Source organism: Onychostoma macrolepis, chromosome 02, assembly GCF_012432095.1.
Source record: "Onychostoma macrolepis isolate SWU-2019 chromosome 02, ASM1243209v1, whole genome shotgun sequence".
In the NCBI taxonomy this organism is placed as follows: domain Eukaryota; kingdom Metazoa; phylum Chordata; class Actinopteri; order Cypriniformes; family Cyprinidae; genus Onychostoma; species Onychostoma macrolepis.
In genome coordinates, this window is record NC_081156.1 from 36,000,672 (window position 1) to 36,016,952 (window position 16,281).

Here is a 16,281-nt window from a genome sequence, read left to right on the forward strand (position 1 = left end):
TAATTATTTATATAGATTTCCCTTCTGAGCTAACTTGCTACATTATTTTGATCTCTAAACAAATGCACCTTGCATTTACTGTAAATATATTTACTTTAAAAATAGGTGTGTCAAAACTCAGCAGGAATGTGTCTCTACAGGAGCAGGAACGAGGAACCTCCTTTAAAGACTTATGGATAAACCTGTTTTGCGAATATCACACAAACCTATTTAAACTCATCAGTTCAGGGAAAGAGAAACTTAAGTGTAGTTGAGCTGTTGTGTGTTTGTGTCTCTGTATTCAAGCTGTAAAATGGCAGAAGCCAGAATTGCAGTGGATCAGAATGAGTTCTTGTGTGCAGTGTGTCTGGATCTCCTGAAGGATCCAGTGACCATCCAGTGTGGACACAGTTACTGTAAGAGCTGTATTACAGGCTTCTGGGATCGGGAGGATCAGAGGAGAGTCTACAGCTGCCCTCAGTGCAGACAGACCTTCAGTCCAAGACCTGCTTTAGCTAGAAACACCATGCTGGCTGAAGTGGTGGAGAAACTGAAGAAGACCAAACTCTCTGCTGACTGTGACGCTGGAGCTGGAGATGTGCAGTGTGACATCTGTACTGGAAGAAAATACAAAGCCGTCAAGTCCTGTCTGGTGTGTCTGGAGTCTTACTGTCAAACTCATTTTGAGCGGCACGAAGAGTTTCATTCACGTAAACCACACAAAGTGACTGAAGCCACTGGACGACTGCAGGAGATGATCTGCCAGAAACATGAGAAGCTCCTTGAGGTTTTCTGTCGCACTGACCAGAAATGTATATGTATGCTGTGTACGATTATTGAACATAAAAACCATGACATTGTACCAGCTGCAGACCAGAGGACAGAGAAACAGGTATTTAAAATTAATGATCTAGTTAATACTTTGTGTAGTGATCCAATAGTCCGTTTATTTCCTGTGTAGAGTCACAGCTTAACAGTGCTGGAAAGAGTACTGAAAATCTGTACTAAAGTACAAGTACTGTTACATTGCTGAACTAATACTCAATTACAAGCTGTCAATTACAGCTTTCCTGTAGCTCAAATAGTAGAACATGGCGCTAGCAACGCCAAGATCATGGGTTCGATTCCCAGGAAAAGCAAGAGCTGATAAAATGTAGAAACTGTAACTGTACCCATACTGAAATCCCAGATGACCAGACAGTGTTTCAGCTAAAATATTAGTGTCTGAGACACTGTGAGCATGAAGACTGTAGTGTGCACAGCAAATTTTTAAATGCTTAGCTTAAATATGTAATATTAATTAAATAGTGTTCATAAATGGCTGTTGAGATAGTATTCTCAAGTGAAATGAGTAGAAACAGCATTCCTTACATCATTTTTCATTTTTTATGGCAATCATTATTTCAAGCTTTAAATGGTTTAATCCAAGTCTTCTAAAAAGACACGTTTGCTTTATATGATAAACAGATTTTAATATAGGCTTTTATTTACATACATACTGTATAAACATCGATCAATTACCATTACAAAAGTCTCAGTCTTAAACATTTGCTCACTCTGTGTATTTGTGTCTTTAAAATAGAGTAACTTTGTTGCAAAAGCTGACAGCACAAGCTTGTTTTCAAATTTGATTTCAAACTGAATTGAATTTACAAAAAAAGACAAGTACACAGTCAGTAATAAAATTATAAAACAAATGACCTCAATTCAGTTGAGGTATTCGATATATGACAACACTGAATTTTATAGGCAGTGTTTTAATAGCCATACATGTTGTTTATTTAGATAAACATTTAACATCAGATGGCTTTGATCTGTAATGTCTATACAATGTAGTGATGCAGTTAGACAGACTAGGATGTTTATATGTACAAATCATACAAATATCCCATTCCGAAACATTTCTAGCATAAACTTACATTGTAAAGAAATTAAAGTTCCATCTTTGATTGAAAGACTTTCTGGTGCATTTCACTTACAGCCAATACAATTTCCAGTAGCATGTTCATCGGTCAGGCGTAGATTTATTGTATTCTGAATGGTTGATAACTTCTGACAAAGTTTAATCCAGGAGCAAAGAAGAATAATTTCTAGCACGGGAGATCGCGACTGCACACAGTCTGAGTGAGAGGACAATATCAGAGTGAGAGGACAGGCAGTTCATTTGTATAAGTTTAGGTCTATTTGAGAGCTCGCATCCAATTTTCTGCGATTGCATGACTGTGTTCTCATGATACAATAAAGCACTGAATTTAAAACTATGCTGAAAACCTGCAATCCTGCGTGGATATTCAGACTCTGTAATTGACAGGAGGCGGATGTTAAACTCACTGTCGGAGAGGAGAGAGTGAGACGCAGCTTGTATCGGTGTAAACCTGTAGGCTATACCAGGGGCCTGTACCATGAAGCCGGTTTAGCTGGCTAGCCAGGTAAGTTTCAGTTTAGTTTGCCCCAACTCTGGGTTTTAGGTACCATGAAGGTAGCTCGGCTTTAAGCGTTGTTTGTTGCCATGGTATCTTATGCTGCACGGCTAACCTGCTCCGGGGCAGGTTATGTTCTGGATTCGAGATCTCAGACTGAAATTCGACCAATCAGCTGTGATCAAAGAAACATATAGGTGACGTCACATATCCCAGTGTCTGTTGCAATGGCTTCACCTTTTCTACCAAATCCTGTGGACATCTCCGCACAAATTGTTAGACGAGCACTTCATAGAGAAAGAGTTTTTAGGGACAGACAAAATCCCTAGATTTTCCTGATACTTACTTGTATGAAAGATACAGATTCTCCATGAAGGAATCTCTTATATTTGCGAACTTCTTGAGCCGCACATATCAAATGTGACACGTCAAGTCATGCTCTTACTGTACCGCAAATGGTATGCATTGCGTTGCGTTTTTGCAAGCGATGCACGTACTTGTATGCGGTCGGTGATGCAGAGAACCTTGGGAAAAACACGGTTTGTCGAACCATTCGCAAGGTGGTCCTCGCACTGCAGGGGTACATGAATAGCTTCATAGTGTTCCCTGGACATTTATCGACCATGTCCATAAAAGAGGGCTTTTATAAAATTGCCGGTAAGACTGATAGGGTGACACTACATGAACAGATTTACTTTTATACATTCACTTTTTCTCCCCAGAAAGCAGATTTCACTTAGAACACTTAAATTATACAATACAGTACATGTTAATATTATTCTAAATTTTTAACAAATATATTAATCTTATGATAGGATTCCCTAGAGTCATAGGAGCAATAGACTGCACACATGTTGCACTCTCCACAGCTCTTGGAGAACATGAGGCAGATTATGTGAATAGAAAGTCCTTTCACAGCCTCAATGTTCAGGTAGGTGTACTATAGATTCAAGATGACTTATTTTCAGTGAGATGAATCATTAACACATATGACAATGATCTACTGTACATTTCATCTTCAGATAACTTGTGATCATGAATGCATGATCACAAGCTTGGATGCCAAATGGCCTGGCTCAGTGCATGACTCACGAATTTTCCGTGAGTCTGTGTTGTGTCAGCGCTTTGAGGAAGGCAAGTTACAGTACAAAACACTTTAAAGTGTTCTTTTTAATTGACAAAGCAAAACTTATACAATTTTCCCTTTTCTGTTCTGTGACAGGGCTTTTTGATGGCCTGTTGGTAGGAGACAGGGGTTATGCATGCCAGAGATTTTTACTAACCCCCTATCCTGACCCTCAGACAAGGCCACAAAACAGGTTCAATGTGGCCCTCAGTAAAACCAGGGTCAAGATTGAGATGACCTTTGGCATCCTAAAGGCACGTTTCAACTGCCTTCGGCGGTTAAGGGTGTCACCAGAGCGGGCATCACAGATAGTGGCTGCATGTGCCATTCTGCACAATATAGCCACTATCAGAAAGGAGCAAGCACCATCACTAAACCAGCTTCTCCCCGATGAAATTGACCCAATCACACTTGACCACCCAGCTGGCGCAGCTGTCAGAGATGCAGTCACCATACAATATTTTACTTAATAAAAGCACATTGAAACTGCAGATAGGTCTCAAATGGTTTTATTGTTGATGTGGCTAGGGAGGGAGAAAGAGAGAAAGATGCATTAAGTATTGAGTATTCATACTAATGTGTTTCCTGTTTTAGTAAGTTCACATACTGAGATCTGTTTTTCCAGTTGTTTGATCTCCAATTTAATTTTTTAATTTGAGGCTCCTCAGCTCACAGTCCAGCTCCTTTAGAGTGCAGTCCAATTCTAGGCTCCTTTTGTAAAGGGCCCTGACTGAGTCAGTTTCCACCTGAAATATAATTCCACCACAAACAGTCATTACAAATCTTAAGGTAAATCAAATGACAAGGCAGGAGTTAATACAGGCACAGGACTGGCTGTAATTTATGTCAAGGGTTTAAAGCAGTACCTTGTTCACATTCCTTCTGAAGCCCATTGAGGTAGAGGCATCAGTTTGTGGGGCAGGTTGTGAAAAATCCTACAATAAAAGATAAGGGCCAGTCACATTTGTGTGACATTAAAATGTGTGCCATAAACAAAAAAACAAATGCATTCACCTCAGCAATGGTTTCAGAACACACAGAGAGGGTGTCTTCGTCATTTGCTTCACCCTAATAAATTAAAGTAGGCCAATGTAAAGCGTAACTGTTGTAAAGCATATTCATAGTGTTCTGTCTGCTGCAAGCTCACCTCTGTGTGGGAGACTGTGTGAAAGTGTGCCGGCTTCAACAGGGACACTGTATTTCCTCTACTGCAGAACACACAGTCAGCCACATGTAAAACTTTTAAAAGGTAGTAATGCATTGCACACATACCCAGTGTCACTTGCTTAGAGGAGCCAGCACCAGGGTCAGATTGTACAGCACCTGTACCAATACCATCCATAATCGGCCGCCCCTTATTGCTACTCAGAGCCAGCTCCTCTGCCACAGTGTATTCTGGGGGAGGTGGCCCTCCCCCAGTTTTCCGAAGGTCACACTTTTTTCTGTTTGCTGCAAAAGAGTTTTTGTGAAAATGTTCACGAAAATAATAAAAGGTTATGGTAAATACTCACCACTTTGAATTATATTTTTATATTTTGTCTTTATCTGCTGCCAAGAACGTTTGTAGTTGGGGTTGCATCTAAAAATCAATGAATAGCCTATTAATCTATATGACACAGGCCTAATATACAGTAACATTTTTAGATACAAATACGTTTATACATACAGTATACGTATATACATTTTAATTTAAGCATTAATAAATTTTTTAAATAAAAATGTTAACATTACGTCTAATGCACAGTGAAGTAACAGGAGTAACTTGAACAACTAACGGAATTAACATTAGATTAATAAATGCTGAAAAACTATCGTTCATTGTTAATTCATGTTAGCTAATGCATTACGTTCTCTAAACAGATACAACCTTATTGTAAAGGCATCATATACACGCGCGCGCACACACATACATCATTTTTAATTAATATTGAATGTATATTTGTTTAACTTACGCATTAACGCAATCAGCGATCTTTTTCCAACACTCTTCTCTTGCTTTGGCAGCAGATACAGTATTACTGCGTGCTTGAAACACATGTTTATATTCTTCATACTTTTGAATAATTATTTCTTGCTCCTCCGCAGAAAAATAGACAGCTCTCGCTCTATCCATATTGAACGCGATTGGTTGTTCGGTGCCGACGTCACTCTTTTATGTGCACGCGCCCGTGGAGTAATCATAGCTTAAGGATCAAAGCCCGAGTTGACAGAGAAAGTTGATGAGCTGCTTCATGGTACCAATTAAGCCTGATTGCATCGGTTTGGTTTTGTCAACTCAAAACTAATCCTGTAACCCGGAGTTTGTTTAGCCACCATCATGGTACAGGCCCCAGGGCTCCTCAAATCTGGACCTCGAGATCCACTTTCCTGCAGAGTTTAGCTGTAACCCTAATCAAACACACCTGAACATGCTAATCAATGTCTTCAGGATCATTAGAAAATCACAGACAGGTGAGTTTGATCAGGGTTGGAGCTAAACTCTGCAGTGGATTGGTTTAGATTGTAGATTGTTTTGCTTAATTTGTACTTAAGTACAAATAAAAGTACAGCTTTAAAAATATACTCAAAAAAGTACAAGTATCTGAAAAAAAACTACTTAATTACAGTAACGTGAGTCGTTACCTCCACCACTGCAGCTTAATTACACAGAACACAGAAAGTGAAGCTCTATGTCTGTCAGTTTCACTTTTATAATACTTACGCTTCCAGTGTGAAACAAGCCTTAATCTTCATGTTGATGCATGTATTGTAACCGATCATCACTTCTGGAGTTTGAACCTACAGTCATTGGTTATCAGTTCCACTTTTACTGGATTCATCTGTTCACATGATGATTTCGTGGCAGTAGTTTTCTGTGAGATTCACTATCATCTGTTTGTCCTGCAGAAGCAGCTGAAGGAGACGCAGAAGACGTTCCAGCAGAGAATCCAGCAGAGAGCGAAAGATCTCCAGCAGCTGAGAGAGGCTGTGGAGTCTCATAAGGTGAGTCTGGAGAAGAAGAGAAGTTTGTCTCAGTCTCAGTTCAGACTCACTGAAGCCTGAATCACTGTGTGTCCTAACAGCGCTCTGCACAGACAGCAGTGGAGGACAGTGAGAGGATCTTTACTGAGCTCATCCGCTCCATTGAGAGAAGCCGCTCTGAGCTGATACGGCTGATCAGAGATCAGGAAAAGCAAGCAGTGAGTCGAGCTGAAGGACGACTGGAGCAGGAGATCAATGATCTGAGGAGGAGAGACGCTGAGCTGGAGCAGCTTTCACACACACAGGATCACATCCAGTTCCTGCAGGTAACACACATCTAGAAGAACAGGGTCATAGTGGACTTTGTAAGGATCCACCCGCTAGTCCAAACAACGGAATCCAGCGGCCTGGTCAAAAGTTTAGTGCATGTTCGATCTTTTACTTGCGCTTCTGAATTTATCAGGATCTAGTTTCAATTTTAGTCTAACTCCATGCTTGATCTGACTCCAATTTCAAGTGATCATTAAATTTAGACAATATTTATAATTAAACTGATCACAGATATCGATTGTACATTAATTTAGATATTTGATTATTCTGAAAATCCTATACTTTCAATTATTCATTCATTAGCGACCTAGTGTCACTTAGGCAAGGCAAGGCAAGTTTATTTATATAGCACATTTCATACACAATGGTAATTCAAAGTGCTTTACATAAAAGGAAGTGAAATAGTCATTAAAAATAAGAAATTAAAAATAATAAAAATCACAACAATAAAAACAAAGTGATTTAAAAATTGATTTTAAAAGAATTTAAAACATTTAAGAATAGAAAGTGATTATACATAGTGCAATCAGTTCGGACGTAGCACAGCGCTCATTCAACAAATGCACAGCTAAACAGATGAGTTTTGAGTCTGGATTTAAAAGTGGCTAATGTTTTAGCACATCTGATCTCTTCTGAAGTTGGTTCCAACTGCGGGAGCATAATAGCTAAAAGCAGACTCCCCTTGTTTTGTGTGAACCCTTGGTATTTCTAACTGACTCGATCCTAATGATCTGAGTGGTCTGTTAGGTTTATATTCAGTGAGCATATCTCCAATGTATTTAGGTCCTAGGCCATTTAGAGATTTATAAACGAGTAAAAGTTCTTTAAAATCAATCCTAAATGTAACTGGAAGCCAGTGTAAGGACCTGAGGACTGGTGTGATATGCTCAAATGTTCTGGTTCTAGTCAGAATCCTGGCAGCAGCGTTCTGGATGAACTGTAGCTGTCTAATGGTCTTCTTCGGAAGGAGACCATTACAATAATCCACCCTGCTGGTGATAAAGGCATGAACAAGTTTCTCCAAGTCTAATTCTTGTAATGTTTTTGAGATGATAGTATGCTGATTTAGTTACTGCTTTGACATGACTACTAAAACTAAGGTCTGTCTCCAGAAACACCCCAAGATTTTTTACTTGGTTTTTAGTTGTTTGACCCCTAGAGTCAAGGTATGCATTCACCTTGATAACTTCATCTTTGTTTCCAAATGCAATGACTTCAGTTTTCTCCTTATTTAACTGAAGAAAGTTCTGGCACATCCAACAGTTTATTTCATCAATGCATTGGCAGAGGGAGTCAATGGGGCTGTAGTCATTTGGAGATAAGGCTAGGTAAATCTGCGTATCATCAGCATAGCTGTGATAGGCAATTTGGTTCTTTCTCATTATTTGACTTAGTGGGAGCATATACAGGCTAAACAAGAGCGGTGCAAGAATTGAGCCTTGTGGGACTCCGCATGTCATGGACGTCCACTTAGACTTATGCTCTCCTATACTCACATAATAACCTCACCCTTCTAAGTATGACCTGAAGCATTTGAGTACCATCCCAGAAAGCCCGATCCAGTTTTCCAGTCTCTCTAGAAGTATGTTATGATCAACAGTGTCAAACGCAGCACTAAGATCTAGTAGTACCAGAACTGATATTTTACCTGAATCAGAATTGAAGCGAATATCATTTATTATCTTAATGAGTGTTGTCTCTGTGCTATGATGTGCTCGGAAACCAGATTGAAAATTGTCCAGGTATCCATTTAAGTTTAAGTAGTTGTTCAGCTGATTAAAAACTACATTTTCAATAATCTTACCTATGAACGGAAGATTTGATATTGGTCTATAGTTGTTCATCATTGTGTTATCAAGATTGTGCTTTTTCAGAAGGGGCTTAACAACTGCAGTTTTCAGGGAGTTTGGAAAAGTCCCAGAAAGAAGTGAAGCGTTCACCACTTCTAAGAGATCTGCTTCTAAACAGTTAAGCACACTTTTGAAAAAAGATGTGGGAAGTGTGTCAAGATAGCAGGTTGATGATTTAAGGTGCTGTACTATTTCTTTCAAAATTTTGCAATCAATTGCTTCAAAAACAGACATAGTCACTTCTTTTTGAAATTGCGGTTGATTCTGTGTGACCTCTGCAAAAGTAGATATGCCAATCTCCTTTCTGATATTATTGATCTTCTCAGAAAAGAAGCAAACTCATTGCATTTACTGTCGGAGAGCATTTAGCAATTCAGCACTTAGCAATTCACTGGCCAACTGCGAACGCACGGCACAAACTCGCCAGTTGATCTTACTCTGAGGATACAGGGTGACTATAATACCTTTAAATAGGCTGCACCCTGCTAGCAAATAATAGTGTATTTTTTCTATAATCACGAAAACTGTAACTTGTTAAGTCAATGACAGACAGAAATCAGAAGATCCCTAATGACGAGCCCCCGCTTCATTCATTGGTACTTTAGTATGATCTGTCCTGGACGCAGATTTGTGGAAACACTAGACTACAACTCTAATATACTGGAAAAAAAATATTTCTGAAGAGATCAGAATAAGTCAAATATAACAATTTATTATTGGTCAGGTAAAATTGTATCACACCAATTATATAACAAATTCAAAAATATCAAATCATCTCAGTACAGAACATCAAATTCTCAAAGATTAATCTAAGAGTAAATGATGCATACCAGACCTTAGAAAATACATAGTATGGAGTGTAAAGACACACCACACTATCGGCTCATTCTGACTACAGAATCGCCCCGACTGATTTGCAACTTTCCCTTAAATACTATCAGAACAAAAGGCCCATAAACATTTATTCTCTGCCCCAAAACAGATTAGATCTGTGTAAGGGGGATGAGAAACCTCAGTAGGAGCTGTTCTCGTGCTCCAAATGGGTGATCAAAGAGATCAAAGCCTGATTGAAAAGTTTGTTTTGTCAAGTGGACATTGGATGAAGTCAAGTAGTGTCGAAAGAGATGAGTTTTCAGGTGTTGCAGATTGACAGGGATCCAGCATTCCGGATAGGGGTGGGAAGATCATTCCACCAGCCAGGAATGGTAAACGAGAATGTTCTGGAGAGTGATTTTGAGCCTCTTTGTGATGGTACCACGAGGCGTCGCTCACTAGCGAACTCTCAGACTTCTGGAGGGGATGTAGATTCGTAATAGTGAGTGCAAGTAGGCGGGTGCTGAGCCTGTGGTTGTTCTATATGCAAGCATCAGTTTCTTGAACTTGATGCGAGCTGCAACTGGTAGCCAGTGCAGGGAGATAAAGAGAGGTGTGACATGGGCTCTTTTGGGCTCGTTGAAGACCAGTCGTGCCGCCGCATTCTGAATCATTTGTAGAGGTTTGATTGTGTTTGATGGAAGTCCAGCCAGAAGAGCATTGCAGTAGTCCAGCCTAGAAATGACAAGGGCCTGGACAAGAAGTTGTGCAGCATGCTCTGTCAGAAAGGGCCTGATCTTTCTGATGTTGTGTAGTGTAAACCTGCAAGATCGAGCAGTCTTTTCAATGTGCTCTTTGAAGGTCAGCTGGTCATCAAAGATTACACCAAGATTTCTGACCGAAGTTGATGGGGTAATTGTTGATGAACCTAACTGAATCGTGAAGTCATGCTGTAGAGTCGGAGCGGCAGGGAAGATATGAAGCTCAGTCTTTGCCAGGTTGAGCTGTAGGTGATGTTCTTTCATCCATGCCGAGATGTCCGCCAGGCAGCCTGAGATCTGTGCAGCTATCGTTGGATCATCTGGTTGAAAAGAGAGATAGAGCTGCATGTCATCAGTGTAGCAATGGTAGGAGAAGCCATGTGCCTGTATGATGGGACCCAGTGATGTAGTGTATGTGGAGAAGAGGAGGGGTCTAAGAACCGATCCCTGAGGAACCCCAGTGACCAGTTGATGTGCATTGGATACCTCTCCTCCCCAGGCCACCCTGAACAACCTACCAGTGAGATAGGATTCAAACCAGCGAAGTGGAATCCCAGTGATGAGAGGGTGGACAGGAGGATCTGATGATTGACAGTGTCAAAAGCGGCAGATAGATCCAGCAGAATGAGGACTGATGATTTGGAATGGGCTTTTGAAATTCGCAGGGCTTCGGTGACTGAGAGTAGTGCAGTCTCAGTTGAATGGCCACTCCTGAAACCTGACTGTTTAGCGTCCAGTTTGTTGTTCTGTGAAAGAAACAGTGAGACCTGGTTGAAGACAACTCTTTCGAGCATTTTCGCTATGAATGGAAGGATAGAGACAGGTCTGTAGTTTTCTATCAGAGAAGTGTTTATTGTAGGTTTTTTGAGCAATGGGGTTACCCGAGCCTGCTGGAACGCAGTGGGGAAGATGCCTGTGAGGAGGGATGTGTTGATGATGTGTGTGAGTGCCGGTAAGAGTGTGGGAGAGATTGCTTGCAGAAGGTGTGAGTGGATTGGGTCAAGAGGACATGTTGTAGGATGGCTGGAGAGGAGAAGTTTGGATACTTCCGCCTCAGTGAGGGAACAGAAGGAGAAGATGGGAGTTTTAGCAGTGGATGTGGTTGTTTGGCGGTCCTGTGTGTGTGGAGCTGAGAACTGACTACTGACTTCTAGTTTTGTATGTGAAAAAAGTGGCAAAGTCATCAGCTGTTATAGAAATGGTGGGAGGTGGTGGAGGGGGAGAGAGGAGAGAATTAAATGTTCTGAAGAGATTACGCATGTCTGGAGCGCTGTTGATACCGATTCTTAGTAATGTTCATCAAAATTGCATCAGATGATCTTCAAACCTGACAAAATTATAACTCATTGATGAATTTGACCATAAAAACCCCAAACATGAAGTGAAGCTCAGGCTGTATATTTTAAAAGCTTCATTGTATTGAAACCAAACCAAACCAAACCGGAGCGTGTCTTAAGGGTCCTTGTGGAGTTTCAGTGTCTCTAAAGTTATAAATAATGGTCAATCTAATCATAGCCTTTGAGCTGCTTTTCCTGACCAAATCTACTCAACTCTACAGTGAGACTCCATTGATGTGCTTGAGCTGTTAGATGGACATTTATGTTCTTAGCAGATGTTTTATCATCCAAACTATTTACTAGAAAGTTCACATATAGTGTTCAGATACTAGAATTTGTAGCTCTAATGTGATATAATGAGTATGAGAAGAATGAAGCTGATGCTGTGAAAGTGCTGGATTGAGGTGAGTTACTAAAGATCAGTCGAGTCAAATCTGATGTTGGAGCAGGTTATTGGGTGAAGTGTGGAGCTGATGAGTTTTGATTTCTGTTTTCTGTAGAGTTTCCAGTCTCTCTCAGCTCCTCCTGAATCTACAGACGTAAATGATGATCTCTTCAGTTCTCTCCGTTCAGTCTCTTCTGATGCTCTGAGAGAATCTGTCCATCAGCTGAGAGACAAACTGGAGGATTTCTGCAAAGAGGAGCTCAAGAAGATCTCAGACAGAGGTAAAGTCCTGGAGATTCATCTGCTCTCAGAAACCAGTCCATCATCTCATATCATGGAGAACATCATATTAGAAATGTCTTAGGAATGGATGCAGGATCATGAGAATCACACTGTTCATGTCTGTTGATTTCCACAGAAACATTCACCAACATTGTTCCCAGAACCAGGAACCACTTCCTACAATGTAAGTCAGTAAGAAAACAAGCAGAAAAATCACTGAGTGTGTTCATGTTCTTCTGTAGAAGCTGAAAGAAGAGTTTTATAATTGATGATGTAAATGATGATTAGCACAGATATCTGCTCATCTGTACTGAGACACTGATGATACACTGAACATGAAGAGTTCAGCTACACGAAAAGATCAAACAGATTCATAATTCCTGATTCTGATGTGTTTTATCTCCATCAGATTCCCATCAGCTCACTCTGGATCTGAACACAGTGAATAAACACCTCCGTCTGTCCAAGAGAAACAGAGTGATTACTTTCACAGACACAGTCCAGTCGTATCCTGATCATCCAGACAGATTTGATGGGTGGCCTCAGGTGTTGTGTAGAGAGAGTGTGTGTGGACGCTGTTACTGGGAGCTGGAGTGGAGTGCTGGTAAAAATGGTTATGTGTATATATCAGTGTCATATAAGAGCATCAGCAGCAAGGGAACGGGTGTTGAGTGTGTGTTTGGACGTAATGATCAGTCCTGGAGTTTGTACTGCTCTCCTGACAGTTACTCATTCAAACACAATAACATACAGACTGCTCTCTCTGTAGAGTCCATCAGCAGGAGAATAGGAGTGTTTGTGGATCACGGTGCAGGAACTCTGTCCTTCTACAGCGTCTCTGACACAATGAGCCTCATCCACACACTCCAGACCACATTCACTCAGCCGCTCTATCCTGGGTGTTATGTTTATAAAGAATCATCAGTGAAATTGTGTTGATGTATCAGAATAAACTGACGAGAGATTCTACCCATAATGCTTTGAGCTGCATGATGAATCAGTAACAGAGAGTGCTCTTTTGTCTTCTGGTGTCACAAGCTGCTGTTTTTATTATCATGCATTTAATTGTTTAACACACATTTAATTGTTAACTGTTAAAGTTACATCTTGTTAATGATTTATGTTAAATTGTGTGGTAACACTTTACCATAAGAGTAAATTAACAATCATTTACTAATGCCTAAATTAATATTTAATTCATCAAATACTAGATTATTAAAGGTGTTAACTAATCATGAATTAATAAAGAGCTTTTCTCAACTACAACTGGAGTTATATGGATTCACGCATGAATAACGGCAGCCTTAACTATATATTAGTGCATGTTTGGTAGTTAATGCATTATTTAGGGGTAAACTAAATCAAACAGCCTCTTTAAGAAAGAATAATGCCATAAACATTACTGGGTAACACTTTATTTTGATGGTCCCTTTCGAACATTCTGTTGACACTAAGTAATGTTGCAACTACATGTCAACAAACTCTCATAAGAGTATTAGTAGACTGTCTGCTTCATATCTACTAACTCCATATTGTGTTGGTCTCCCAACAGATATTCTACTGACTATAAGTAACTTTGCAAGAACGTGTCAACTTAATCAAACCAAACCAGTCAACTAATACACTACTAACAATCTAATGAGAGTTAGTAGAAATGTAGGTGCAACATTACTTATAGTCAATAGAATGTGTTAAAGGGACCATCAAAATAAAGTGAAACCCATTACTGTGTGGAAAAAGATTAGTTGATCCTCCTCATCAATTGTAGAAAATACTAAATACACGAATAACTGATCTTGTTTTGTGTTGTTCGCTTTCCCTTTAAACTCACCCTGCTGTGACTTATAAACAGCTAAATAAAAATTAAAACTCAAAATCCACAACGAACATTTGTAGAACAATCCTAAAGAAATGTCCAGAAACAGTCGTGATGATACAGAACCTCCCCTCTCTGACTTCTTGATAATCAACACATCATCTCTTAACCGGGATAAATACTCGCTGTGTTACATGTGTATTTGATAGGAAGTATAAAATAAATCATGAGCTGAATTTAGTAAGTAGTTAACTGGGAGTTAATTATGATTGGGCCCCCTCAAGTAAAGTCATGTCAAAATAATGCATTAACAAGCCACGAGTACATAACTTTCAAAAGATTAATTAACTTAATGATTAATTCGGTTTAAAAAAAGCAGCCGACTTTTATTAGATTAAAATGCCAACATGACCGAAATAACAAACCTAGAGTGCGACACTAATGAGTGTCCCACCAGAAACAAACCCTTCATACTGCTGTCCCGTTTATTCTAAAATATTAAATTATTGCTCATTGAAAGTATTAGTGCCATTAATTAAACAGATCTGTTAGATCAAACGTGGAAAACAGACTAATAACTATCACTAATATTTTGTATTATTAGTTTATGTTTAGTCATAATGTCAGTATTTAGGGTTTGTTTCTGGTGGGACACTTATTAGTGTCGCACTCTAGGTGCTCGCAGTTTGCTGGCATTTCAATCTAATAAATGTTGGCTGCTTTTGCAAACCAAATTAATGATTAAATTCATGTTTGCATCTGTGTTTTATTGGAAGTTATGTACAGTAATTAATGGTATTATTCTGTCATTCAATTGTGTATGCTTCGGTTAGCACACATACAAAAGTTCACTAGTTTTTTTAAGTAAATTTTAAAATCAAAATACCTTTTATAAAATTGCGTTTTTGAGGGACAAAAAAAAGAAAAAGAAAGGTAGGCTAAGCAGAGTAAAGGCCAAGTCGCATTTTATTATTAAATTCATGAATAGCCTAATGTAAAATGCTGGTAAATAAAGCTAAATGTTTACTTAGTATTAATAAATACAGATAAACGTAACTAAAAGCTATTTTAGTTCTTCTCACTCCATAACAAATCCTTTAAATTTAACGGTATTCAGAAAAATAATGAAAAATAGTACAAGTAGTTAAATATTGACCCAAAACGAATTCATTGCTGCTGAAACTGAAACAGGCGTTGGGCTCATACAGCTAGCTATCTCTCATATTCGGCACGAATCCACTCAAAAATGTTTCCATATGTATTTGAATGATAAACTATTATTTATTATGCTTTGAACTTCACTGTACGGGATGTACAGGATCGATTCTTGGTCCAGTATTATTCTCACTTTATATGCTTCCTTTAGGGCTTATTTTTAACAAGCACGGGGTCTCTTTCCATCTATATGCAGATGACACCCAAATCTACATCCCCTTAAAGCGTGGCAATAAACATGGCATTAAGCCCATTTTGGATTGCCTGGAAGAACTGAAACTTTGGCTTGCAACAAATGTTTTTTGCCTCAATGAGAGTAAAACTGAATTCATCATGTTTGGTCCCAATAATAAAAGTGTATATGATCTCGAAACTACTTCTCTGTCACCATACAGTACTACTTGTGTCAGAAACTTGGGTGTTTGGTTTGACAATAATCTCAAATTTGATAAGCAGATAAGTTCTGTTGTTAAGTCCTGTTTTTATCATATCCGGCTTCTCTCCAAAGTGAAATCATTTCTATCATCACGGATGTTTGAAATCATAATGCACGCATTTGTTACATCTAGGCTTGACTACTGTAATTCTCTGTACATTGGTGTTTCTCAGTCCTGTGTCTCTCGCCTGCAGTTAGTCCAGAACGCAGCAGCTCGGCTTCTTACTGGAAAGCACAAATACGATAGTATTACACCGGTTTTAATTTCACTTCATTGGCTTCCAGTAAAGTACAGAATTGATTTAAAAATTCTATTGTTTGTCTTTAAATCTCTTCACAATCTGGCCCCATTGTACTTAACTGAGTTGTTACAGCCTCATACTTTGTCGAGATCTCTCAGATCCACTAATTCTGATCTATTGCATGTTCCTAGGACAAGGCTAAAAACGAGAGGTGACCGTGCCTTTTCTGTTGTCGGCCCAAAACTTTGGAATAGTCTCCCCTTTCATATCAGAACTGCTCCAACCTTGTCGGTTTTTAAATCCACATTAAAGACCTATTTTTTCTCAT

General features: G+C 39.2%; 1 protein-coding gene and 1 pseudogene across 1 annotated transcript; both read left to right on the forward strand.

Annotated features, from left to right (window-relative positions):
* The first annotated feature begins 263 nt into the window (after positions 1–263).
* Positions 264–14,457, forward strand: LOC131521565 (tripartite motif-containing protein 16-like). Its single transcript, XM_058746435.1, has 6 exons — positions 264–871; positions 6,412–6,507; positions 6,588–6,812; positions 12,078–12,243; positions 12,381–12,428; positions 12,654–14,457. Exons 1-6 carry the CDS (start codon positions 293–295, stop codon positions 13,181–13,183), a joined length of 1,644 nt encoding a protein of 547 aa, XP_058602418.1. The 5' UTR covers positions 264–292; the 3' UTR covers positions 13,184–14,457.
* Positions 2,421–4,047, forward strand: LOC131521574 (putative nuclease HARBI1; annotated as a pseudogene).
* Positions 14,458–16,281: the final 1,824 nt, after the last annotated feature.

Bases quoted from the DNA above. Each gene is read 5' to 3' on its own strand.
- LOC131521565 (XM_058746435.1), top strand. From the start codon at position 293: ATGGCAGAAGCCAGAATTGCAGTGGATCAGAATGAGTTCTTGTGTGCA. The intron at 6,813-12,077 runs GTAACACACATC...TGTTTTCTGTAG, and splicing joins ATCACATCCAGTTCCTGCAG to AGTTTCCAGTCTCTCTCAGC. The intron at 12,429-12,653 runs GTAAGTCAGTAA...TATCTCCATCAG, and splicing joins CAGGAACCACTTCCTACAAT to ATTCCCATCAGCTCACTCTG.